At 39.8% G+C, this 27990-nt stretch overlaps 1 protein-coding gene across 1 annotated transcript in view; it reads left to right on the top strand.

The window, feature by feature from the left end:
* The window catches only part of VAT1L (vesicle amine transport 1 like), a 56573-nt gene that overhangs the window by 18384 nt on the left and 10199 nt on the right, over positions 1-27990 (top strand). The window contains exons 4-7 of the mRNA XM_048316638.1: positions 2836-2978; positions 5153-5256; positions 6102-6157; positions 7880-8074. Coding sequence (XP_048172595.1) covers positions 2836-2978; positions 5153-5256; positions 6102-6157; positions 7880-8074 — 498 coding nt within the window. The remainder of the gene's footprint in view (positions 1-2835; positions 2979-5152; positions 5257-6101; positions 6158-7879; positions 8075-27990) is intronic.

Raw genomic sequence — 27990 nt, 5'->3', positions numbered from 1 at the left:
TGAATTCCACAGAAATTAGGGAAATGGTTGAGTTCATAGGTCGAGTTCAGTTCTCCTGTTTTGGTGGGGAAAGTGTGAAAAGTCCAATATCAGCCTTTATTCCTAGATTCCTGATACAGCTGCTAAAAATACTTTGCACAGAAATAAGAGTCAACTTCAAATTAAGATTTCAGAAAACTTTAGAAGGCTGTTTTGTGGAATTGCTTCAAAATACTTCATCTAATTATAAAAGTACTGGTCATATGAGTCAGGTTTAGGCTTCAAATATCTACAGAAAGCTGGAAAGTATTCCCAGCTGATCTGGGATTTTAGATAAGCTTATCTCTGGGGGGAGGGAGAGGTGTACTAACGAGTTTGAGTCAGGAGGAAAATAGGTTATTCACATCCTGATGGTTTTGTGCATTTCTCCTATTCATCTGACTGTCAGTTTGCTAAATGTTAATCGTCTTCTGCAGGATAAAAATCAGCATGCTTTCTTCTTGAATATTTGACCTTTTAAACATTCAGTGGTTTTGATTCAGGATATATTCACTACCCCTCATCTTCCCAAGTTAGATTGAAAATGCAGAAAACTAATTAGAGAATAGATCAATAATGTCAGAATTTCATTCAACTGCCATGCATTATAAAATACTGATTTATCTAAATCACTGTGAGTGTTGGGTTTCTGTGAGACACAGAAAGTGAGAAAAGAGGATTGCTTGGGAAAATTACTAAGAAAAGAACAGATGCAAAATCCCCAATTTTTTTTCTTGTAATTTTATATTACATTATTTGTGGAGGCTAAAATCTGGGAGTGGTTTAGAATGAGAAGGTAAGTAATAGAGAATTGAAATATAAGTAGAGTGGAACATTTTCTGCTCTCTGAAAACCTTACATCTTGTGAGATGTGGCCCCTCTGGAGTGGATTTTCCTATGATTTTTGAGAGATTAGGGATTCCAACCAAGGAAAATGGTGGATAGTTTTAAAAAGAAGAGGTATGGAGTTGGATTTACCATGCTAGGAGTAAGCACTGGTACCTGTGTCCTGCTGTGAGCTTCTCTGAGCTGTTGGACAAGCTGTTCAATTTGCTGTGGTGTGTTCCATCCCTCCTCTGCAAAGTAGGAATGAGAATGATGCCCTCTCTTGCTCTCTTTTCTGTGTCTGTTTGCCTGTCTAAAGGATCACCTAAGCTGTGCCTTGCTGTGCAGGCGTTTGCTGACTAACCCAGTAGGAAACCAGTCTGAAATTCCTGGGTGCCTCCATACATAAATAATATCCTTGCCTGTCACTGTTGGGGCAGTCACAACACACACAGACAGTGCCTCTTTCAAGGGCCAAAAAGCCATTTATTGAACAAAGCAGCCTCTTTTATACACCTTTTGTATGTTACCATTCGTGTTACAGATTCACTGGCGGATAAACTACTACAGCAGACTCACTGGCTATTATTAACCACAACATACTACCATTGGCTACCTATGGCATAGGCATTCAAGCATTCAGAAAAATAACATATGTTGCTGTTTTTCTCCTTCCATTGTTTAACTTTCATGCTTCTGATGATACTACATTCTCATGGGTAAAAACTAATTGTTTTTCTTCTCACGGACTTTTCTCACAGTCCTTCTCTAGCCAAAGTAACAGGCCTGAGCCATAATTTTACAAAGGCAACAAGGCCTTCATTTTACTTAAATGCTACACTTGCCCTCTCTGGTGGTGTTCTGCTTGGAGTTACGTTCAGCAGAATACATGAGGATGCCAAGATCCCCAGGGTATGCAGGGTTAGCTAATTATCCTGCTCTGAATAAAACTCAAGTGCTAATTACTGTATTATTAGTGCAACTAATAATCAGAGTTTCTGGTTGGAGTGAACAGAAATGTGTTTATCCCTGGGTGATTTTACTAGTCATGCATACAGTTTACAAATGACAATCTTTGGGCTGTAGATGTAAGTAAGATCCTGCTGAATTCCATCTGACTTTCTTTTTTAGAATGACAGTGCCATTTTTTTAACTTCTGGGTATATCCATGTAACTGTGCTGGCTCCAGTAGAATAATGTGGGTGCAAGAAGAGGTAGGGTGTGGCTACCAAAAGTCTGTTTTCCTTTTGTGTGTTAAGAGTAAAACAAAACCTAGGGTGGTAGAAAGATGACCTGCTGGGATGTTTTTTGAAATCTAGGTGGCTCAGCTGTTAGGCAGTGCTTCCTTACTCTCCACCTCATGAAATTAGAGGTTAAAATGCACTTACGGCCTTCTGGGACCCAAAACTGGAAATTCGAAGTACAGACATCTAATTGCACAAATTCTTCAATGTCCCAGGTCCTGCCTAAAGGCTGACATAGCATCTGATGGACCCCACTGGATTCCTGCCCAGACCAGGAGGGAGAATGATTTTCCTGGACGTGCTCTAAGCTTTATCCCCTTTGCTGTTGGTCAGTTTTGAGCCTGGGGCCCTGCCTAAGCAGACCTGTTAGTGTGACTGGGGTCTATTCCTGCATTTTGAATAATCATTAATAACTATTGTTATCAATAAGAGGTAAAGCAGAGTTTCTTTATTATGCAGCATTTGTTATAGCAACTTGCTGTCTCCTCCTGAAGCCATAAGGAGACATGATCCCTTAGGAATGGAAGACTAGACCTTCTTTATTAGGACTGCTTTGTCTTCAGAATATCCTTGTGATTTAGGTGTCTTTTTTCCTGTGGTTGAACTGCATTTCAGTGGAAATAAACTCGTTTGGGAAGTGCTTGCACATGTTTGGTCTTGGTTTTGCTGTGTCATGAGTGAATTGGCAGCTGCAAACTTTGTCAACCAATTTCCATGTCAGTGAACTAACATAATAATGTGTTTGCAGGGTCAAGCTGTTGCTCAGCTCTGTTCAACCATTCCCAATGTTACTGTTTTTGGAACAGCTTCATCTTTCAAACATGAAGCAATCAAAAACTCGGTAACTCACCTGTTTGACAGGAATGCAGACTATGTTCAAGAAGTAAAAAGGTAATCTTGTATTTTCCTGAGTAAGGTCTGTATAGTATCTGGCAAAACACTGTGAAAGGCACCAGGCTGATCATATTTATGGAAAGAGACTACATTTGTGAGTTTGGGAGCTGTAGTTTAGTCCAGTTATTCCATCTGTCCACTAGGGACAGGATAGCAAGCATCTCCCTATGTCTTGATGAACAGCATAAGATTTTTCAATCCATGTACCTACTTGGACATCTGTTGTGAGCAAAGTAAATTAAGTGAAAGAAACTAAAAGTCTTAACAGAAGGATGTACTTTGCCTTCATTTGCATACATATTTGCTCACTGTAATGCACTAAATAAGATATTTTCAGTGGATTTGTAAAGTATCCAGGTTTTGGAGTTCTCTGGTGTGCTTTTATCTGCCTGGGTTTTTATCCTTTGCCAGGGATTGATATCAGAACACATGATGTCTGCTTTAATTTCAGAGCCTTAGATTTTGTTTGTTTGCATTCAGATTAAAATCATCCTGTTGCCTTTTGAAGTCATCATGTGTGTTTCTGTTTATGTGCTTTCAAATACTTTGGTTTTCAGTTTGTCTAACTGTTGATACTGGTGTTGGTGCAGGTGGCAGAACTTCTGTCTGAGCTGATAGCAGTGCAGGCTGGTATTGCAGGAGAGATTAGGGTGGGTACAAGAGCTAGAACATGGATGTAGCAAGCTAGTTTGTGCTTCTTTCCTGGCCCAGAGGTGTTTAATATCAGCTCAATGAATAGTCCTGATTGCAAGACAGAAGTGGCACCCTATAGAATATGCCAGTGCTCTGATTTGTTTCTCAGATCCTTCCATTCTCAGTTTGCATTGAAAAGATTTTTAATAAACCTTCAGCAGTAATTCTGAGAATGCTGTTTTGACAGATTGTCTTTTGGCAGCGGCAGCAAGGGGAATGCTGGAGTTGTTTGGTTTGATGGATATTAGCTGTGTACTGTGTTCTGCTTAAAGTGTTCGTTTCTTAAAAGTCTGTGAGCAGAAAAGGATGGAGCTATGATGAAGACAGCAGAGTAGTAGGAACCTGCTTTATTGCAGGTGACTGGGGCATTCCAGGGAAAAGCTTTCAGCAGGGAGGAAGCTCAAAAAACCAAACCAAACAAAAGCAACACCCAAAACTCCAAGCAAATGAAAACAAACCAAAAAAAACCCATAAGAGGTGTTAGGAATGTGGAAATGTACCTAGGGGATGAGGAATTGCTTCAACCAGGGAAGCCTCCAAAAGCTGTTTCACTGTAAAATTTTTATTCCTTTACATTGAGGACTCATCCAGTGGCCTGAGTAAAAACAATTTATTGCCCCACATGTGGCAGCAGTACCAAGGAGCAAAGTTGTCTGGTTTTGCTGCTGTTTGTAACCACTGGATGTCTGGGTCTCACCTTTGTTTTGTGAGGAAACAGAAAGATGCATTTCAAGCCATAAATCTTTGCCTCTCCCCTAAGTCAGGATATTTGGCGTATTTTTTTTCTTTGTCAGCATCATATTGATATTGCATTGACAGAGAGGTTGGAAAGTTATAAATATGCAAAATGTTTATTGAAACAGTATAAATACTTTCTGCTTCCTTTTATATGGCCTGATTGTAACCCTTTTGCTGGATTTCTAGCTCTTGGTGAGTTCTCTTTATGCTTAATTTAACTCTTTGCTGATATCTAGTTGATAAAACATCTGAGGAAGAAGACTGTAAATAACTTTACAAATCATTTGGTCTGAAAAGAAACTAGGATGAGAAGATCTGTTTCCTTACAAAGTCAGAAAAATAATATTAGATTAGAAAAGTATCCTTTTTCTCTATAGTATTCATTGGCAAAAAAACAACTCCCAAACATTCTCTGACATTTGCATTCAGTCAAAAAAGAACTTTGTATCTGTTGCCTGTCTTTTGATAATACAATTTTACTAAAAGCCCTGAAAAAGGGAGAACAAGATGGTTTTCCCCCTCTTTAAAGCCTAAGAGGTGTGGGTTGGCTCGCCTGAAAAACTTGCACTGTGCCACTGAATGAGTCTGAAATGTCTTTTGATGAGGGTAAAGTTTTCACAGAGTCAGAGTCTCAGCCTTAGAGTCCTTCCTACAGTACCTGGAAAATGTTGATATTTTGTTAACAATCAGCCTGAGCAGCCTTGTGTATCTTACTGCAGAGTTTTTTCCTTGCTTTTTAGAATCTCAACAGATGGAGTAGATATTGTTTTGGACTGTCTTTGTGGAGAAAATACTGGGAAAGGCCTCAGTCTTCTCAAACCACTTGGGACTTACATTTTATATGGTGAGTGGAAAAAAGCAGGTACATATTTCAAAACTAAAGCTTTGCAGAGCTTAAAATCATCCATGCCTCCACTTCCAGAACTGGTGATTGACATGTTATGCTTTCTGAGTTCAATAATTTCCAATCAAGGATTTTAATGAAGCTGAGCATGGACTAATTTATTGAGATACAAACAGTAATACAAAGAAACTCTTTTAAAAAAAATTTAGAAAAGGAAATCCAAAATTGAAACTGAACATACATTTCAGATTGTTAAACATCATTGGGTGATACAGGAGAAGCACGGGAGAAGGTTTGGATCTCTCATTGTGGGAATCATTGTGTGTCCAAGGAAACTGCAATAGAGTTTTTGTGAGAGGGAAGCTTGAAGGACAATTTCAGGAAGAATGCTGTTGGGTTTATTTGACAAGACTCTGAGGAATCCAAGCCCAGGCTTCTGTTCACAAATTTCCACTCCTGATTGTGGACTGCTCCCCACACAGAGCAGACACATCTCCCCTGCAGTTCTGCCAGGCTGCCCTGCTGTGTGGGGAAAGCTCCTGTAGGAAGGGACAGCTGAAGGGATTGCTGTATCTGTGGGAAGATGCCCAACAGCACTTAACCTGTCCCTGGCTTTGGGAGATTGGATAGATTGTCAGTGTCATCTCAGAATTCCTATAAGCCTGGAGGGCTCAGTTGCCTTGGCCTCTTTGTTATTTATTCTTTGTTATTCAAAGTATAAGTATTTCTTTTAAACCTGGGCATGTTTTTTTCTTAAATATTAATCATAGAGATGATTTTACATGTACTAAATGGTCTGCTGTAGCTTGTCATAAGCTGTGTATGAATGTGCTCATCTTTTACAGGTTCATCTAACATGGTTACTGGGGAGACAAAAAGCTTCTTCAGTTTTGCTAAATCAGTAAGTGTCCCTGTGATTCTGCTCTGTCCTCTAACTTTGGTCTTTTCTGTAGCATTTTCATCTTCATCATTTTAATTTATTTCTCCTGAGTTGTTACTTCTGGTACTGTGGTTTTGTGCCATGTTTTCTTATGTCAGGACAGGAAGACAGGAATTGGATCAGTGTACATTTCATACTTCAGGTGAAATTGTTGGCTTTGAGGCATAGATCTGTTACACAGACAAGTTTAGACTGCATTATTTATTTACTTCTGGCAGAATATCACATCCATGGACATGAATAACTGTACCCTGTAGGTTCCTTGTATCTGAAGACACTGTCAGGACAGTGCAGTGAATTAAAGGACATGTATCTCATAAGATGGGGCCTATGCCCGGTCATTTCCAGCTTTTCAGAAGTTTGTTTCATACAGAAGAGCATTTTTCAGTTCTCCATGTTCATTTCAAGTGACATCAAAGAGATGATGATGTGGCATTTGTTTCCTAATTGATGATGTCAACAAATTCAAAGTCCAAATATTACTTTTTTTTCTCTTCAGCTTCCTACAACAACAGAAATCTGTGCAGAAATCCTAGAGATCAAAAAAAGGACAAATATATCAAATAAACTGCCAGCAAGAAATAAGTTAAGCAGGAGTGAAAGCGACTCCTTCATACAGGAAAAAACATAGGGAAAAATCTTTTCTGAACATCTGTCATATGATCTTTCTGCCAAAAGCTCATTTACAGCTTCCAGCAACAACTCCTTCCCAGGAGGAATTGGCTTCAAAAGTCTCTGTGTAGCTGAAAACAAGATAAGTCAGGGACTGTAGCAGGGAGCTGTTCTTTGCCTCCTACATTTTCTTAATGGTTGTAGTGGGAGGATCTTTGTTATTGTCACACATTTGTGAACTAAAACAAGATAGTCTTTGCTATGCAGCCTTTTTACTGTTAATGTAAGAATATCCAGATGCATGTAATTTGTAGGGTAGGTTGGCCCCGTGAAATAAATTTCCACTGAAGTGTTTTTCAGATAGTATTGGTATTTATTGAAGGAATAAGTATGAATAAATTGAATGAATTAAAAAAAACCATACAAAATTTTGTCTACAAGTATAGCTAGTTTTTTATGTAATTATGCTGCAAAATTAACTCATCAAAATTGTATGAAAATTACAATTAAAAATTTACCCACTCGAATAAAATTTGCAGGGAAGTGGCATCTCTCACTCTCAATGATGCTCTTGGGCTAAATGAAATAAAACCCTTTCATTAGATACTAGGAGGTTTGCTGGAGTGTCATAAACATAATAATGGGTGTAAAGTAACTGGCAGCTGATAGGCAGTGCCTGGTTCCCTTGGTTTTGAGAAGAGTCATAGCCAAGAGTTACCTGTGAACATCCGGGCAGCTGAGTGGCTGCCTGGAGACAGCAGAAGGAGAGCAGAAGAGAGGAGGAAATCCAAACTCCTTGCTGCCAGACCCTCCTACAAACCCAGATCTGGTCACCATGCTTCTCCCCTGACCTCCTGCAACACGAGTTTGTGTTTTATTTCTGCTTGCCAGTCAGCTGCACACTTTCTTGCCTCATCCTTAAATCAAATCCTTGCTGCTTCTCTTGGCTGTTGCTTCAGAGCTGACAGATGAGTCATTTATCACATCTGCACAGACAGTTTTCTTGTGAACTTTCCTGTACATTTCTTGAAAAATGTTTTTCTAACCATGCTGTTGTTTATTGGTTTCCAGTGGTGGCAGGTTGAGAAAGTAAATCCTATCAAGCTGTATGAGGAGAACAAAGTCATTGCTGGATTTTCCCTGTTGAATCTACTTTTCAAACAGAATCGAGGTGGCCTGATCAAGGGTGTGATGGACAAACTCCTAAATCTATATAACAGTAAGAAGATCAAGCCTGTGGTTGATTCACTGTGGGCTTTGGAAGAGGTAGGAGCAAAATCTCTTTCCTCATTTGGAAATTTCTGAAAAATATGCACTTTTAGAGGTAAAATCGTATTTAAACGTATTTTCTAGTTATTAGTGTATTCTGCTTTTTAGTTTGTGCACAAGTTGTCTCCAGAGCCCCTGCTATTTGGAGAATCCAGGACCCAGAGTTGTCCACGTATTTCTCTACTAAATATATTTCTTGAAAATGCTAATAATAAATGTGTTTTTTCAATCTTAAAAAATCATTTCTGTTTCCTAAGTGCGTGAAACATGACTAACAAGTGCAGAATGAAATGCAAACACTGGAATTGAAGACAAGTTAGATTTTTTTCCTCAGGATGCATTAATACACAAGCTTTCGTTTCAGTGCCATAGTTGTGCTAACAAACCTTGGAAGCTTGCAGGTTTTCTGGAAGTTATTGAAAATGTGTCAAAGAAATCAGAACTCACTTTTAATGTAAGTTGCAATTGTGGACTATGGATTTTCTTTTGATTCTTTTTTAAATTTCTCTAATTGATCAGCTCTCCTTAAAGACATGTAAAGAAACTAACCTGCTCTTAGCCTGGGCAGTTATAAACCCCTTGTTCAAAGCACTGTTTGACACATTTGTATTTAAGATGCTGATGAAGGAAGAGAAGTATTTTTGGAGGTGTGAACAGACATTACCATATGAAGAAACAACATGATTATGTAGCACCACCAGATTAATACTTGTGGTTTATGTGTTTGTGAAGTGCACTGAGCCTGACACACCACTTAGAGTGTGTGGTCTGTAGTAGCTCTGCTGAGTGGGGTAGTGTCTGTACTGTTGTATTTCGCTGTTCAGAGGGTGCTGCAACAAAATCCTGTCTGTGTCTGACCACAGTAGGTGGTGTTACCATGAGGAAATTGTAACCATCAGGCTCAATCCATGAGTAGTGCTGTAGTTTATTAAGATTGTGACTGGCCTGTGAGTTGGTTTTTGAGCCCAGCATGTTCTGTAGTGTCCCTACAAATGCCCCAGTGCATCCCAAGGTGCCACTTCACGTGGAAGAGGTGCAAAGGGTCCAGCCCCTGTGGGCTACTCTGTAGTGACGCCTTCCCCAGGAACCCCTTGCTGTTCCTGTGAAAGGTCTGCCTGAGGCCATATTGACACCAACAGCACCCGAGGGACACCTGGGGCTGTCCCTGCTGGGGGCACCAAGTGGCTCTTCTCAGCATCCATCTGCTCCAGGAATGTCAGATGTTGTGGTAAAGAGCAGCTGCTCAGGCAAGACAAAATCCTCTGCTACTGTCCGCAAGGGAGAGCCCTTTGCAGAGCAGTATAAAATAAAACTGGGACTTACTGTTTTGATGTGGGGGTTTTTTTAAATTTAATTATTAAATAAGCTTTTGAAGTACTTTAAAAATTTAAGTGGCACAAGTCTCTAGACAGTTTCTTTGTTCATGTAAAATATGTACTTTTCATGTACTGGTGAGTAAGAGAAGGATAATTAAAATAGTGACAATAGCTTAAAAAAAACTTGATTGAGGACATGCCATAATATGAAAAATTACATGTGGCAGGCTGATCTTAATAGTCAACATGATGGGAATTTGTTGGGAGACTTCTGTTTAATAACATTTCATCTAACATTTGGCAGTAGCGTGCACCATCCCTACCAGTAGATTGTGAAATGTGTAAATACATCTGTTGTCAAGCACAGTCTAGAAAACTCCAGCTCATTTGTCACACCTGCTGGCTTTTCCATGAGCTGTCTGGTAATTGGCAGAGGAAGTGTCTGGCTGTACCTTCAGGGATATGGTAGTGCAAGAGTTGTTTATTTGATTGCAAAGTATTACTGAAATATTACTCATCCCCAGAGCATTATGATTTTAGGGATATATTTTTGTGGGCATAAAAATAACTTAGGGCTGACTCTCAAGTTAATATGATACATGGAGAATGTGTCATAGCTGAGGACTAAATGGAACCAGACTGAAGAAAGGTTGATGCATTTCTGTTCTGTTTGGTAGGTTTTTAATTCCAGAGCTTGAACATCTCCCCCCTTCAGAGGGGGACATTTGATTGCTGTTCACTTCCTGTTGAGTAAGCCTGATGTTGACCAAATTTCCACTTCCATTTGACCTCTCCCAGTAGTCTTTATTAGAGATTAAACCAATATAGGACCAGTTTTTACCAGGTTTCCTTAGGAAACTTCCTGACTCATAAGAGCCTTGAGAATAAATGTTTAACTAGAGAGTAGCAGAATGGTAGACTCCCAACATGGCATTTGAAAACGAATGGCTGAGTAGTTTTCTGTGGAGGAATTTTACCTTTTCCACAGCCTCATGGGGGAATCCATGTGTCCTCTCTCTAGCAGTTCTACCCTAGAGATGAGCTTGAATCCAGTCAGAGACATTCAAAATGAAAATATTGTAAGGAAAATTCTCAGTGGAGCCTTCACCATGGGATACCTTTCCAAATGTTTTATGTTAAATACCTGAATGTCTCATCACACACATAACAGGTTTGATCTCTCCATGAAAGGCATGTCCCCAACACATCCCTTTAGCTCACTTTATTCACTCTGCATCTGCATTTGTTTTCATGTATTCCTTTGTGCAAATATCAATTCACAAACTAAGGCAGACTCTCTAAAGCCAACATGGAAGACACCTGGTTTTCTTTCGAAGCTGTGTTACAGTACAAATGCTGCTCTTTTCAGTCCTGTATCAGTTTCCATCCACGTATCAGAGCAGAGGACAATGGGTTATATCCAGTGGTGCTCCCCTTTGCTGCTCAAGCTGTTGCTACAGGACTGTTCCCTTACATGATGACCCCAAAACTGAGGGCTTTATGTTCTAGTGTTTGTGAGAACAGCCAGAGACAGGCTTTGTGTCCGTTTTCATAGGTCTCCATGAAGTGTAAAAAAAATACCTCATTGTTCTAAAAGCCTGGTATGGTTCCTTGAACAGCATTTATTTCTTAATACTTTCTTTGTGAGCACACAGTTTGAATTTAAAAGAATATACTGATGAGAGAAAATTGTAATTGCAGTGAGATGATCCATTTTAAAGTGTTTCAAGTGGCAGTAATACAGAACTTAGAGAAAGTTATTAGATTCCCATTTGCCTATTATGCAGTCTGTGTTACATGATGTCTAGTTGACTGTCAAATTGTATGAAAGATAGAACTGTTCAGAAATTATTAGATGGACTTGGTTTGATAGTGTTCCTGTTGAGCCATGAAGGTTTGCCCATGTGTCCATGAGATCATTCTAATTAGGATATAATCCCTTCAAGTGTCCTCCTTTCTCTGCTTTAGGGCTGCATCCAAAGGCCACCAAGTCTGTGGAAGGATTCCTAGTTTCACTGGCCTTTGTTTTAGGATAAGGATTGCCCTGCCCCTTCAGGACAGGCTGCTTAAGCAAATTTGCCAACTGGCTGAAAAGGGGAACTTAGAAGTGACTTAGTTTTCTTCAATGCATCAGATTACTGCTGACACAAGGGAGCTCTAGATCCAGACTCGTGACTGCTACTGTGGAGCAAAACTATTTGTATTGCTGTGTTAACTGCTGGTGTTTGTTTGGGAAGGGTAATTTTAATCTCAAATTTACATCCATAAATCCTAGTAAAGCCAAGTCTTGTCTCAAGTAGGCAATTAGAACCACTTCATTGTGGAAAAGCAAGAAGGATTTAACTAAAAGAGAGTAACAAAATCCATAGATACTTTAAAATGGAAATCCAACTTGGGAATTCATCATGAAGTGAATGAAGTCGTACAATAAATTAGCTTCTGGTGAGATGTCTTCCTGCTTTGCATCTATTTGTTTATGCATTCAAGTGTTTAAAAGATGAGATGATTTGTAGATGGCGCATGCTTAAAATGCTGTTCTGGAGTAAAAAGCTGATTGTCTGGTAGGATTGCATTTCATTACAAATAGCAGAGTTTAAAACAGGATGTGTAGTCAGTGAATATTCGTTGAAATTAGTGGTTGTTTCTTTGTTAGTGACTATTTACCACTCATTCTGATTAATCTGTACTGTGCATTTATGCATTAGCATTCTCCCAAGGGTCTGTGAGTATTTTGCTTTACACAGTAGTCAATTCTAGATTACTGAACAGGATGAAAACTGACTGTTCTCAAAAAAAATCTAGTGTGTTGAGTAAAAACATGCACTTTTCTATTAAAATTCTGGGGTTTTTTCATCTCTTTATAGCTGCAAAAGAAAATGTATGTTCCAGGTAGAACAGTTTATTGACACAGAAGTTGTATGCACCTTCTTGGGTGATTTAAAACGGTCAAAGTTAGCACTGAGCATGTGTAAGTGTAAAACAAACCTCACAAATTCTTGCACAGGAACTGCCAGTCATGGTCAAAGTCATCAAAATCTCTGGGGCACCTTTCCATCACCCAAAACTTCCTGTTTCAAAAGGGACTCTCAGTAGTCAGGAAGGTTTCAGACTTGGGCGTTTTGATCCATGTGAGTGACGAGTGAGATTATGGAAAAACATCCTGACTACAGGTCTGTGTCATGTAGCAAAGGATTCATTGCATTCCTCTCTCTCAAATGATTTAAAGGAGTGCCATGATAGGTAGCAATAATGGTATCAAAGGCCCCTACTGCCTTAAGGGTCAGTAAGAGTGATGAGATACTGAAACCTGTGCAAGAACTGGCTGGTACCTTAAAGGAGGCACTGAATGTCACCACATGTTACTAGTTTGCACTGATGACGCAGTAATGCCTTTAGCAACACCTCACTTAGTGAACAGTGATGCAAAACTGTAGCCCCGACCCAGGAATACACCATGGCTCTCAGCTGTGATAAAAATCAGTGGAATCGAGGCACTAAATATTACAGATCTTGATATAACTACCAGAGAGCTCTAGTGACTGTGCCCTCTGGTCAGTACATAGAATATTTTTAACTGGAAAGAGCCCTGCACCTTAATTTAGTTTGTAATGAGCACTGCACTGAGTCCCTGGGGTGGTTTTGGCTGAATAATTATGAGAGATCATAATGTAAGGTTTGTATTATTTTTCCTTTGCATGCTAAAAACACTGATAGATAATGCAGAGGCCAGATGTATGTGAGAACAGCAACATACGAGAAAATGTGCCTTTTAAAGGAAATTACTGTATCAGTAGGTCTAGCTGTAAATACAGGTTTTATCTAAGTGAGATTTCCTGCTCTTGAAGCCAAGCTTTTCTCTTTGGTAATTTGCTAAGGAAACCCAAGCTCGTTTAAGAACCTGAAGCTAAAAGAATGCAGTGCAACTGATCACATTACAGTGACATTATAGAGTACCTGCTTTAAACTTCCTTTAAAAGGCACGTTTTTTCCTATGTTGCTGTTCTCACACATTTTGTTCTCTGCATTAGCTATCAGGGTTGTTAGCATGCAAAGGAAAAGAGTAGGAACACTAAGATCACAGCCTTATTGAGTTGCAATCCAGTGACAAGAACTGGATGAAGGAACATTTTCCATACAGAATTTATGGCATGTTTTGGGGAGGGCAAAGCAGTCACAATTTGTCTGGTTTTAGCGCTGCTCACTGGCTTCATAGGATCCAGGTACTGTAAACCTGTGTTTTTCCACTGAACTCATCCTCTCATATAAATTACCATCTCAGTGAAGGCTTGTAAATATCAGCAATATCATTATTCGAGAGGCAGGGGGATGGGAAATCTCAAACCCACGATAGCAGAATAATAACAGTCTCTCCCTAAAGGAGAAACTTTAATTTCATCAAAAGCTGTTTATGCTTTCTATGTTTCTATTTATGTTTTTGTTTATTAATTTTATATTTCTGTGATCTTAGCTTCAGGGTAAAAAGCCTTTCATGTATCACTATAGTGAGACCTACAGAAAATTGACCCATTAGTTACTTTTAACGTAGAAAGAGGGTAATCTAATAATATCAGATTGGGCTGGTATCTTGTTAGGAATACTATATACCATCCCAGTTCTGCAGGGTTTTTTTAATAGTTACAATGTCATAATAATGTGTGCAGGTTTTTGTCTTCCCTGCTTGATGAAAACATTCTCCAGCAGAACAAATTATGCCTTTTTTGAAGTCAAGGACTTGTATAGTGTTTATTCTTCAGGGTATGCAGAATAACAGAGTACCATGATAAAAGTGGAAGTACATTTACAACCAAAGTAATAACCCACCCTGAAATACATAAAATACTAATTTTTTCATAGGCATGAAACAATTTACTTGGCAGTTATATGGTGTCGAAAGAGGGAACTGCAGCTCATTCTGTGAAACCTCCCACGAGCTTGTCAGTGTGTCTGTGCTGTGATGGCTCATCCAGCATACAGCATACAAACCCTGCTTGTTTTGAGTATTTCTTTGACAGAACAACTTCTTTTGCAGTTGTTCATGAACAGCTTTCCTGATGGACAGGTGTTAACTCTGCTGATACACTGTCCTCTGATTGGAACCCTCTTTGTTCTTCCTGTGTGGGGATTCATGCTGACTGTATGAAATAAATACTTGTAGTTCAAAGTAAATTTAAATGTTTTATCTGTTCGTCACCATTGTTCCTTGTATACAAACAGGTGTAACACAAGCTTAATACAAGCTTCATGCAGATATCAAAGCGTCCAAAAATGCAAGGAGCTGTGTCTTGCTGATGCAACAGGTTTGAAAATAGAGATGTGGGGAAAGCAGACTGAGGAACAACGCTTGAATAATTCAGGGTAGCTTGATTCTGTGTTCACAATCAAATTATATATTTAGAGGCCAAAATATCTTTCAAATTTGGGGAATCACAGAATCACAGAATGGTTTGGGTTGAGAGGGACCTTAAAGCTCATGTCATTTCCACCCCTGCCATGGGAAGGGACAACTTCCACTATCCCAGGCTGCTCCAAACCTCATCCAGCCTGGCCTTGGACACTGCCAGGGATCCAGGGGCAGCCACAGCTTCTCTGGGAACCTGTGTCAGGGCCTCTCCACCCTCACAGCCAGGAATTCCTTCCCAATATCCCTCTAACCTGGCCATCTGGCCCTGGGAAGCCATTCCCCCTTGTCTTGGCACTCCATCCCTTGTCCAAAGTCCCTCTTCAGCTCTCTTAGAGCCCCAGTAGACACTGGGAGGGGCTTTGATTTCTCCCTGGAGCCTTCTCTTCTCCAGGCTAAGGGGAAAGCTATTCCACCTGAATCTTACCTCACTAACATTAAATATAATGAACACAAGTTCTAAAGGAATGAAAACTGGGCCATGAGCAAGGTGATCTTTAATTAAGGCTTGGCAAAGAATTTTCCCAAGATGCGTATCTGAAATAAATATTAATTAAAACTCAAAATAATTTTGGTGCTGTATGCTTAGATGAATTTAACATACCTTGAAAGTACTGGAAATAATTAGGTATTGCAATTTTTTTCCCCCTAAAACATTCTGTATACGTGCTTTTGGGATCTTTGCTGCTCTTGGGTGAATTACTAAGTTCCTACAAAGTCCCTATAAAATTTCATTTGCTTTTCTTCCCCATTTAATGCTGTTTAACAGGACTTCATGTTACTTCATAATTCATTCTACCCTTCTTACCACTATCAGAAAGGGATGGCATAACCCCATGGTCTTTTTAGATTCACACACTGTTGATGGCAATGGGTATGATTTTATTAAAAGCCTGAGAAAGAAAAAAACCAAGACCTTGATACAGGCACGGTGGCTCCATAAGGCCTCAAATACATGACATTAACTGTGATTACCACAAAATCTGATTGGGTAAATGAGCTGTTTTAGAAAACTCAGACTTTGCTTGTTAAATACATAAGCAGAAGTCAATTCTTTTCAATTGCTATATATTATTCATAAATTCACTGTATGCAATTCAAGATACATGAATGGAATTTAATTAGACAAGTAATTTATTTCAGTTCTGTGCTTTCTAGTATTTTTTTACAGTGTCTGAAATTGAGCTTGTTTTATCTAGCCTGCCAGTTGAATACCTGTGTTTAAACAGTTTTGCCATCTAGAGTCTTCAGAAGGTTCCTTTATGCACAGTGAGAATATTTGCGCTATAATACCCATTTAATAGATGAATAACAGAAGAGATGGTGGATGTCATTCCTTGCCTGGTGCCATGCAGCACAGTAATGGAAAGATCAGGGATTAGCCTGCAAATCTCTAATTGCCAGTTCTGGCCTCTCACAGCCATAGCCCTGGGCTGCGTCTCAGCATCTCCAGGAGCCTTTGTCACTGAGTGCCTTAATGGGGGCTCTGATCTCACCGAGGTGTGTGTTCTGCCAAAGGTCAGTGAGCTCTTTTCTTCCAGGGGAATGCCATTTTCATGTTTTGGAATGAAGTGGCAAACATGGAAATGTATTTTGGCAGTGTTTCTGATGAGCACTGTTCAGATGTTGCTGTTGCAAAGGTTAGAATCTGACCAGCCTGAGACTAAACCTCCCCATTAACATAAATACAGCCTGCAGCTACAGCGCTTTCCTGATCTACTTAGTAAGCACTCTGCTAAGAATTAATTAGTTATGGAGATACACAGGCAGAAAATACTTGGTAGAAGGCATGAGGCACTGGAGGTTGAAAGTGCAGTGGTGAGTCATGGTCGTATTTCTGGGACAGGTCAGGCTGTCACTTCTGTTTGCCCTTGTGTGCCACAGCCATAATAGCTTCTGGAACTGCAGGGAAGGGGAAACAGCAAGTAGATTTGGTTCCTGATGGATAGTGCAAGGGCAGGGGGAAATAGGCAGGAAAATAATATAGGAAGCATTGATGGATCCCTCTGAAGAAAAAGTGTGCACTATTAAACTAGTCACATGCTTCCAGTTAATTAAATTAGCAACAGGAGACTGTATGGGGAGAGGTGCTTTGCCATTTATTAGAAAAATAAGGACAAAGATGTTATACTGAGCAAGCTGCTGATTCATTACTGTGAAGAAGCAGTATTTTACAGGAGTAATCTGCTTTCTGAAATGTATTAGCTGGCTGCTAAGTAATAAATGGGCACACATTCCTTATGGATTGAGCTGATTTGGTGATGCTGCTCCCCTGCAAGGAAATAAAGAGAGACCTCGTTAGGGAAAGCTTTACTCTACCCATCAGTGACATCAACATATGGCCATAGCTCCAGAAGACAGAGTATATTTCTTCTGTCTTTATCTTGAATATTTGGCTCTAACACGGTTGTTTTACACTTCATTTTAAATGTAAGCACTTCTCAAAAGACAGGAAAACAGGGTGTCATGGGATCATTTCCTTACTCAAAAACAATTTCTACACTCTTTGTGAAGTATCAGAGAATAAAAGACACTTCTTTTAGATCCTTGATCCAAGCATGCTTCAAACCATTCCTTTTTATTTCTACCTGATAATGCAAGGAAATACCTGCCTATCTTCTCTCAGTCTTGCATGTGGATGAAATATGTGCCGATGTATTATTGCATCCACCAGCAGAAATAGTTTTAAATTAATTCTAAGAGAAAGTGTACAGTGTCTCCTCTTCCATAGAGTTGGTAGTACCACTAATTGGCAAGGAATTCCTTAAGGGTTGGAACAATGACTGTTTTCTGTCACTCAGAAATAATTGCTGGATGCTGTCAGTAAGACTCACAAATAGCAGGTACTAGAGGGAAAGTATTAGAAACAAAAGTTTTCAAAGCCACATTTAGATGCTGTTTCATTCTTGTGCTGTGCTCTGTGAGTGTGTGTGGTTTCAGCCACAGAGCCTGTGAATGAAACCTTGGGTTTCCCTCTCAAAAAATTCCACTCACGCTTCTTTGTTAATTAGTTGGGTGGTTTGGGAAGAAAGCTCTTGGTCGGTCAGTTTAGGCTGGCAGGGAGTGCTAATGTGAGAAATTCAGCTTTTCTCTTGGGATAGCATGAAGCAGAAATTGGAGGTTTGTGTTAACAATTCCTCCTGATTGTTTACATTCTCTCAGAAACTTCTTTTAGTCTGCATTCAAATTAAAGAAAGACCTATTTTCACAGATGCTAAGGATTAAAAACAGAGAGATAGAAATAATGGAGTCTACTTGGTGATGTTGAGAGAGACGAAAGGTGTCATCCTCGTAGGTCCGGCACAGTAGAGAATACAAATAATTTGGATTCCTCCTGCCTTTGACACATTCCCATTTTCAGACTGTAAGGAGATCCCTGATGATTTTGGATGAGGTTTTGGCCTCTTGGTTTGCAGGGAAAAAAAAAAAAGTAATTATTTTGTTTGGTTTTCTCACTGCAGTCTATGAGTCTGTTACTTCATTAATCAGTGTATGCCCAGAAATCCACTTAAGAAGTGACTGAAAAGAATCAAAAGGGGAGTGGGAGATAAGAATAATTAAAGTATCTCTATATATATATTTAAATTTGATGAGTCCATTTTGTCTAAATAATGCTACATTGGCAGCACGATCCCTATGTCCATTTCCATGACTGACAGGGAGCAGAAAGGTTAATAGAGCAGAAGGAAAAGGGGATGCCTTCATACACTGCTGCATTACTCTGGTGAGAAACATCAGTAGATGCTGTGCCTCGAGCAAATGAGTAAATTCTAGCTCACATTTTTCTGCTTTGGGGAATTTTGGGTGCTTGGCCTATAAAGAGGGAACATTGACATAAGCTTTTAGCTACAGTAGAAGGATGTTTAGATGTTAATAGATACTGAACTCTGGTACAGTAAATTAAATTAAATGGGCCTTTTTGGTTTTAGCAATGCTTTTCTAAGGTGAACATTCTAGCTCTTCTCCTGGGATCTGCTTATGGATGTAGCTACTAACAATGGCCAAAGAAAAAGTAAATTATTAATTCCATCAGCAAAGCCAGTTTTATCTCTCAGCAGCTGATCATTTTGATGACTAGTTTTGGCAGACTGGTAGAAATTTTGGAAATCTCTTGAGCAGTAGCACAAAATTATTCTCCAGAGTTGTTTTAATTTACTAGTGGTCTGATTAGGTTACTAAATTGCCTTTATTGCAAAGAAAACACAGGTTTTTTGTTCTATTTCACACAACTTTGCTAAGATCCAAGAAAAGGCACTTAACTGTAGATGATAATTTTGTGGTTTTATGTAGCTATACTTCTACATATTGACCAGATGATCCATTGCTGGTATTGGTGATACTTAGAAAAGACAGTTGAATATTCAATTTCACGAGTCAGCGTATCGCAATCCTGCCTTCCCCACCCTGAGATTTGTTACTGGACCATCACAACATGGACTCATTCATTGCCCTCTGGAGAGCAGGAGGGTGAATATCCCAGCTGGTGGAATACAGGATCTTCCAGGCTGTGCTTAGAGCCCGTTATTGGAGCTTACCAGGAGGCTCCTGCAGTTTCCTCAAAGGCTGTGGAAGTTGCTCATGGGCACTTACCCAGTAGTGGCAGCAACACACGTTATGTTCACCTCTCTTGATGCACCTGATTACCAGGTTGTTCTGATTTGGATTTCTCTTCCCCCTGTTTATCCAAAATTCCCTGTCATGTGATTTTAAAAATGTTAAAACATTCCAATTTTATAACATTTTACAATATGTAGTATGATTGAATTCTCCTTTTCTAAGTATAGTGGGGAACTTTAGTTGGAAGCAAGTTTACTTTTCTGGTTTACATAATTCTACTCAAAATGCCATGATTGTATCAAAATAACACTTCATTTTAGCGCATAACAATTGTTAATCAAGATAATTGTTCTCACATAATGAAAATGGCTCATATATTCTTTTCAATCATTTTAAGCACAGATGAGTTTTAAAAGCAGAATTACTCTCGGGCATAAAGATATCTCTTAGCATAATATAATCTAAATTTAATGTCATAATTGAGAGTTCTATGTGGTATTGCAGTTTAGTAATAACATTATTGCTCATTACAGATAATGATTTAAATTAACACCAAGGCAGCACAAGCAGATACATGGTCAATACTAAAAGACTCCTAAATATATATTAACCTGTTGGGAATGATTGAACACAAAGGTATTTTGTAGGGAAAAACTCTGTATTATGAGCATTGACTTTGAGAAAACAATACTAAAAGGGAGTGATGTAATTTAAGAGTTCCAAATGAGCACTGATTTTCCAGAGTTTTGATTGTACAGAAAATGATAGTTTGAGAATTAAAGCTCAGGCTTTTGAAGGTGATGTTACAGTGCACACATCTGAAAATGTTAGGCCATACCTATAAGAAATAAAGCTTCACACATCACAGACGGCTCCAAATCTTTGTTTAAATTAATTCCGTTTAGTAGAATAAAGGTCGTATAAAGTAGAATTCCTGACCACCACCAAATACTCAAAACCGTGAGAAGAACCTGAAGGCTTTTTCTATTACATGCTGTGATTATGTCCTGGGTAAAATATCTTAAAGATATTAAACTTTTCTGAGCAAGAAGGGCATAACCTTTGATTTCTTTAGCAGAAGTAAGACAATACTGTATCTTTCCCTTCAATCTAAAGGAAACACCCAGCATAATTCTCAGAGTTCCTGCAGTTAAACCTGCCTTAGCCTCCAGCTAGCAAAATGTGTGTTATTGAGGTTCTTGCCTATTTCCCTGCCTTGCTGTGGCTCAGGCACAAGCCTTTGGGGGTTGGGGTACATCTACATGTGCAAGTTTAATTGAATTAGATTAAAAACTGCCTGGGCTGCAGCAGGGACGTTCTGTCACACGGACACTTGTGCTCTGGCTCCCTGCTACCAATTACTGCAGTCTGAGCTGGGTCAATAGAATGGAATGCTGAGCTGAATGAGTGCTCACACACCAGCATTAAACTTGTAAACTAAATCAATTTTATAGCAATCACACTGGTACAATGCTAACTGGAAGTTAAGATCTTTAATATAGGCTTAGAATGAGACATTTTTTAACAGTGCCAGGAGAAATGCTAAGTAATAAAGCAAATAGACTGCAATATATATTGTAAAACTGTCAACCAGAAAACAAGATAAGTTCAAATACCTTTCATCTTGCCTGGATGAATGATTTCCATCTTGCCGTAAAGTGATGTAGCTCAAACTGAGGATAAGCATGAATCATACTGTCTATCATAACAACTGTGTTACAGTTTAATATAACACAGTGTGTGTTTTTTGTTTCATTTTAATGAAGTTACAGAGTGGCACCCAATGGTAAGGTCTGAGTTGGAGCACTTTTTGAATGATTGTAAAATACTATGATAACTTATGAAGAATTAGGTTTGCAATTCTCAAGACACTACTTTGTGAAACAAAAAAAAAAAATTACACAAGAAATCAAAAGAGAAGTATTTTCTCATTTGTATCATCAGAGTCCTTTGGTATTTATCTTGATGAGTTTCAAGAATTTACATAATTAGTTTACTGATTGGGGATGGATTTTACTGAAGATAATCCATTGTTACAAAATAACATGGAGATATTTTTCAAAGTCACAACATAAATGTGTCTGCTAATCTGATCCCAGTAGGTGGATTTTTACATTAAGCTTCTCAGACTTTGGAAATTAGAGTGTCAAGACTTTTTACTGATTACCATCTGGAAGACGGAATGTTTACTGTATTTTGTAATCACTACGTTTACTTCCCGTGGTTTTGGAATAGTGGTTCTGGAATAAAACACAATTTCTGTTCCTTAGTAGTAATAAAGGAAGACCTAGAGTTCTTTGGAATAAGTAGACAGGTCACACAGGATTTTCTCATTATTTTATTACTGATTTTCAGATCCCATATTGTGAAATAAGGAACTCAAAATAGAGCTCAAGGAAGAGCCTGAGGAATATGTGATAGGTCTTTGAGAGAAAAATACTTGACTTGTTTGAATTGTTTAACAAATAACATGAAAGGTTACAGTGGCAGAAGCCATGTTAGTCACAGGTTTTGTGCCTGACTTCCAAAAAACTCACCTGCCATATGGGAAAGGTGTAAAATGAGGATGTGTTTTTATGATCTTATTACAAGGATCAAATAGAAGAAAGCAAGGAAAGGACAAAGGCCACAACAGGGAAGGTTAAGGGAGAAAAAAGGAAAACTACTCTCATGCAGGTTGTGGGGCTTGAAGTGTGGCTTCAAAAGTGTTGGTGAGAAATGCATAAAAAAATTGTTGGTGCTGGTAAGAGATGGAGAAACCTCTGATAGACTGTAGAAATTAGTTTTTTGTGAAGATCCAGTTTTGGATAGTGGTTCTGGTGAATCAGAGAACTGGAACAAGCCTGAAAGACAAATCAGGTGGAACTAATACAAACCATCAGCATGGAGTGCTGGTAAAATAAAATAATAGATTAAAAAGGACATTCCTTGTGGGAAGTTTTCTCTAATTTTTCAGCTTCCTAAAAGAAAGCAAATTCTCTCTAGTGAGGTACACACAAAGAAATATCTCCTCTCTATAAAATAAACTCTTTTCTTGTGAATAGACAGAAATTTGAATAAACAGATGCTGATGAAAGCTTGGGAAACAGCAAGAAAGTAATCACCTGTGGGGTCTTGGTTTTATTTTATCCAGAAGGGGCTTGGAAGGACTTTTGGTCTAAACATAAAACTGAAAACAAATACCTTTTTTTTTCACCATAGTAGCAAGGAAGTGATAGTACAAATTATCTTATGCTTACAGACACAAGCCCAAAGGGTGTGTGTAGATTTGCATCGCAGAAGGTCAGAACAAGGTTCCATCCACGCCACTGTCCAGCTTTTGGGAGGACAAGGACTGCTGCTTAGAGAGAAACAGTAAAAGAAGCAGCACACAGAACAGGCCCTCTGAGTTCTGTGGCATTTCTTACATTAATTGGACCCTGAACACTAAAAGCTGTAATAGCCTGAACACTAAAGCAGTGGTGTGGCTGGAAGAGCCCCTGACCCACGGTGGCACACAGCAATATTCCTGTGGAGCTCCAGAAAGGCTGGATGATCTTTCACTTGTGTGAAGAGGGATCTCTGTTGGATTCCCACAGGGAGTTAACCAGACAGGACTCCTGCTGTTCAGAGGAGATCAGCAACATTCCCCTTCGACAGCCCAGGCATTGTAATTCAAAAGCCAGCAATACAGCACCACACAAAGCAGAGTGCTCAGGATTAGGTCTGCACATCCTGAGGGTGAGCAGGAGAGTTTAATGACACTCGTGGAGCTGAGGGCAAGAGAACAAACAAGATCTTCTTTGGGCTGGTGCAGTTTTCCTCCAGACATTTTTCAAAGAGATCACAGGGCAACATTGGAGAGGGGAAGAGTTTAAAAACTGGTGGCATGGAGCTTGATAGTTAATAACAATATAAGATATCTCTTTTTTTAACTGCATAGTGATAAATGTAATAAAGTTTATTTCCTGCCATAATTTTTTATAACAGATTGTGATGGAGTACAGGAATACAGCAAACTGAGCATCATCTACTAATTCAATTTAGGCAGCAGACTGCTGCATCCTAACAGAATACAGAGGGTCTCTTTTCCTGCTAAAATTCATTTGGAGCTAAAGGAATTTTCCTCACCATAAGAGCTGCTGCTGTAGTCCATCACCTCTGAATACCTCAAGCTTCAGGGGTGTCTGGAGCATGTGTGTGTGCACAGCTGGCTGCAACTTACTTCAAGATGCATTAATGCTCAGAAAGGTACCATGAAAGTGACCGGTTCTGAGCTCCTCTACTCGTGGCTTTGATGTGCTCAAAGCCATTCTCCTAACATTGGGACCATGCTATTGTAACTTCTACCATCAATTCCAAGGGTTCAGCCAGTCCCGGGGAGCCAGTGGCTCCCAGGAATAGAGTAGGAGTTCTGGCTTTGTTGCTGCTCTAAAAGAAATACCAGTGCAAGACCCTTAAAGCTTCATCCTGATTCACAGGATATGTCTTTTCTGCTCAAGTGTGTTCCAGGGATTTCGTCACCAAATCTCTACCCCTCAGAAACAACCCTTGACTCTGAAAGGAATAAGGTAATAATTTCCTATAGTAATGCAGGGAAAAAATGGCTTTTTCCTTTGAGCTTATCTTAATAATTAAGTGATACTGAGAAAAGCTGTGCCAGTTTAAATCAAAATGAGTGTCCGTTCTGGCTCTGTGCAGGTTCTGAGATAATGCACAGTCTCACAGAAATGTCCATTTTATAGCACTTTGCTACAACCAAAAGTTAGTCTTTAGCTGTCACGGTGCTGAATGCCCCTGAGCTGTCCTAACCTGCTGGAATTCCCTGTGTTGATGGATCAAATTTCAGGCTCTTTTCTCCTCCTTTATCATGTAGAAAAGCTCTCACCAAACTGATAATCTAGGCACTGCTCTTCAGTACTTCTAAATATTTAATTTGTTGTTGATTCTGCCTGTTTTCCTGCTTTATCCCTGGTGACTCTGTAAGTAAAGACTGGCAAGATTTGGCTCAGTTATTCTGTAATTACAAAGCTTTAAATCTCTTTTTCTTTGAATTTTACTGAGACAAAACAAATACTCGTTGACGTCAGCAGGAGCTTATAGGAATAAGGAAGGAGTGAAAACAGCACAGTTCTGCAGCTGTAGCTCTCCATCCAGAAGATGTATCACTTAATAGGTATCTTCAGCAGGCAAGGGAGGACTCAGAGTTTGCCTGTAGCATCAGTTTTTATTCCTTTGACATTTTTCTCATCTTGGGTCTGGTTTTAGTCTTGCTGCCATGGCAACATGCAGAGAGGCTGAAAGGTACTCCAGAGAAAAGGTCTCTCCTCACTGACAGGCAGCAGAAGGGAACAGAGGCCATTGCTGCTGTTTGCAGCTGCAAATAGCAGTGGAGGGATGAAAGGGATTTAAAAAGTACTTTCTGTTTGCACGTGTGCAGGCAAAACCATTGGTGCAAAAGTTCAGTGTGACAGGGCATAACCAGTGGAGTTGGGTAAAATCATTGTTGCTTTCAGATGGGCTCTAGCAGGACAGAACATGACATGATGTGACATGACATGGAAACAGACTTCATGATCCAAGTTATTTTACTACTCCTGTAGGAAAAATAATCAGCTCAAAATCATTGTTAGTGATACTAATTTTTTACATTTTGATTGTATCCATGTTTTCTCCATGCCCATGTAGGCATTTACGAAAATTGGGCCCCACATACCCTGAGTTTGATGTGTCTTCTTACATATGCTCAGTGCTCAATTTCTGCATCTCAAGAGTTGGCTGCATTCACCACAGGCAGGAATAGAGCCTATTCAAAATCCTGTAAATATTATGCTGTTTTTCCATCTGTCATGCAAACTGCTGCAAACCCTCAGCCTCCAGGAGAACAGAGTCTGGGAGGTTTCTTCAGAACTGATGGTGTAGGTGAGACAGGAGAATCCAGGCTGGTTGCATATGTGGGTTTGCCGGCCTCCCATATACCCAGCTCCCACACAAACAGGTAATTGAAGGATTTTGTCTCAGCAGGTAAGTCAGTTTAACACTAGAAGCACTTTTCTGCTGGCTATTCTGCTACACAGTGCAAGGGAAATATTCCTATCACGAATGCAGATCATTCCCATGGAAGAGTGTTGTGCTGAATACACATTATTCCATTGCTCTCAAGGGAAACAATCCCTAACAGCAAAGGATGGTTTTGCCCAGATCACTGTGTCTGGTAGGATAATTGTCAGTAATCACACAGGAAAAGTTTTTCTAGAAAAGCTTGTACAGAAGGCAGCCTGAGAAAGGGAAATAGTGCAAACTCACTTAAAAAAAAAGTTTGAAAAAAGTCAGCATGTTTCCCAATGAAATATTACCAACATCATATTGCATAAACACGAGAGAGATATTTCAAGATTATTAAGGAGAAAATATGCCAGCAAAACAACAGGACTAAATTTTGACAGATGTCTCTTTTGGGAGTAGAAGGGCAGTCATTAGCAAAGGAGCCAGTGACTGCTGGCCATGTGTGTGTCCTGGCTGTCCCTTCACTGAGCCCAAGCCACCCTCACAGGGCTCTGTGGCTGCAAAGGGAGATTCACCTCTGCTCAGTGCTTCCTGTGCCCTGGCAGGGTCTGCAGGGAGTAGAACACCAGCTATTCCCTCAGAGCTGCCAGCAAGTTCAGAAACTGCTGTCCTTGGTTCCTTGAGTTTCTTGCCTTCCACAGACCAGATCTAGACAGACATAATCCAGCAGACAGATGATGTAATTTTTCTTTGTAGTGAGTGCAGCGTTAGTTTTAAAAGCCATATATACCAAAAACATGAAAGAAAACTCTTCTGGTCTGAGAAGAGCATCTGCAGTTAGAATGCAGCTCACAATCCATCTTAAAGACAGCATAGCTTTGTAATAGAACACAGCAGTGAACTTGATAAAAATTATTTTTCTCTATAGTATTAATGAAATCTATAGTATTAAAGCTTTGCTTATGTGGTATCTCAGCTAGAATCAACTGCAGTGTGCATCTTTTTTCTTCATTACTGTATAGAAATGATGGTTAAATAATTATTCTTGATATTCTTGTTTGTAATTCTAATGGAGGTAGCTCTGGCGTCATCGAAATAGTGCCATTTATGAGCAGCAACAGAACAGAGCTGGCCCTAGAATGAAACATGGGCATGTTTTTAATTCAGATTATTTTTTCATAAATGTGAAGGAGATTTGGATCATTACCTGTGGCACTTGGGTTGCCAAAGTAACCCTGCCTAGCCAGCTGATGTTTGCACAGCGCATGGCACTGTCACCATGGAGACCCTGTCCATGTGATTTTGCAGGCATGATGCAGTTGCAGGCGTCTCAGAGAGGAATTAATTGTTGGTGAGCAATGCTGGTGCAGACAGCTCTGCCCTGGCAGGCAGAGCCTGCAGTCAAGCACGAGCTAAACTTTGCCTTGTTGTTTCAGCTGCACATAGAGGAGCAGGGCAGGGGTAACAGGAGGGAGCTCTCTGGGCTTTTGTATGGAAAACACTGAATTCTCCTGCAGGAAAGTTCATGCTCCGATTGGGAGGAGTGGTCAGAGTGCTGACCTGTGTGAAATCCATGCTTGAATGATAATATTCATTTACAGAACATACGTTTGAGTGATTGAAGGCTATTGGACACTCCTGGTACTCCTTTATCAACTGAGGTTTTTTTCTCCTCCCAGTACCTGCTCTCACTCATTCATGTGCAGCCTAGTGATGTCAAGGAAATTATGCCATAGAGCAGGGACTGAAATCTGTCTGTATATACAGATATCTGTCTGTATATATCTTCCAAAAGTAGCTGTCATGCTGTGCTTTCCATTCTGACCTCTGATGAACCTCACAATGGGACTGTGAAGTAGATTTTGAATCTGTTTTGCACAATACCAAACCAAAGACCTAACAAACCTTTTGAGAAGAGACATGGTTCTGTTTCTGATGGTTAAGCAGGCTAAAGGGGGCTCCCTCCTTTCTCCCCATGTTTTTGAAGAACAGAAGTCAGCCAGCCTCAAGATAAAGTCATTTTGCTGCGGCAAAATGCTTTGTTCCAGCTCTTTTACTTAATTATGAATGGGCTGGATGATGACAGATGGTTAAAAGGTGCTGTTACAGTTTCTGGGTGCTACAGCTGTGATGAGCAGGCTGCCCTAGGATCGGGTGGGGGTTCTGTAGATATGACAATGAGACAGTGCAGGCTTCAGAAACTGCCCAAGAGCCAGTATGTGAATGGATGAGCCAGTAAGTGCAGGCAGATGGTGTAACTGGCTTTGTGGCATGCAGTGGCATTGACATTTGGGGAGCTGCTGTAAAGAATCACTGAAGCACCAGCTTTGGTGATGTCTGTGTTGGACCCTCTCTTATGTGAAAAAACCCACAAAAAGTCACATGGGTGCTTAAAAAAAGTACTGGGCAGAAGTGCTCACAGGAGGAGGTGTGGGCAGAAGGGACTTGGATTGATGGCCAGATGCAGAGGGTAAATGTTGCTCCTTTTGTCTTTCCTTTTGGTCTGAAGAATCAGCTGAAGGATTAAAGAGGGGGATGTAGCTGGAAAAGCAGGGCTTTGGGGTGAAGTGTGCAGCACAGGTTACAGTGGATGAGGGGATTATTTCATGGCTAGAGGGGAAGAGTCTTGACATGCTGGAAGGCTTGGACATTTTCAG

Source organism: Corvus hawaiiensis, chromosome 12 (assembly GCF_020740725.1).
Source record: "Corvus hawaiiensis isolate bCorHaw1 chromosome 12, bCorHaw1.pri.cur, whole genome shotgun sequence".
Classification (NCBI taxonomy): domain Eukaryota; kingdom Metazoa; phylum Chordata; class Aves; order Passeriformes; family Corvidae; genus Corvus; species Corvus hawaiiensis.
The sequence above is the reverse complement of the archived record's forward strand: the minus strand, read 5'-3'. Positions and strand labels throughout refer to the sequence as shown.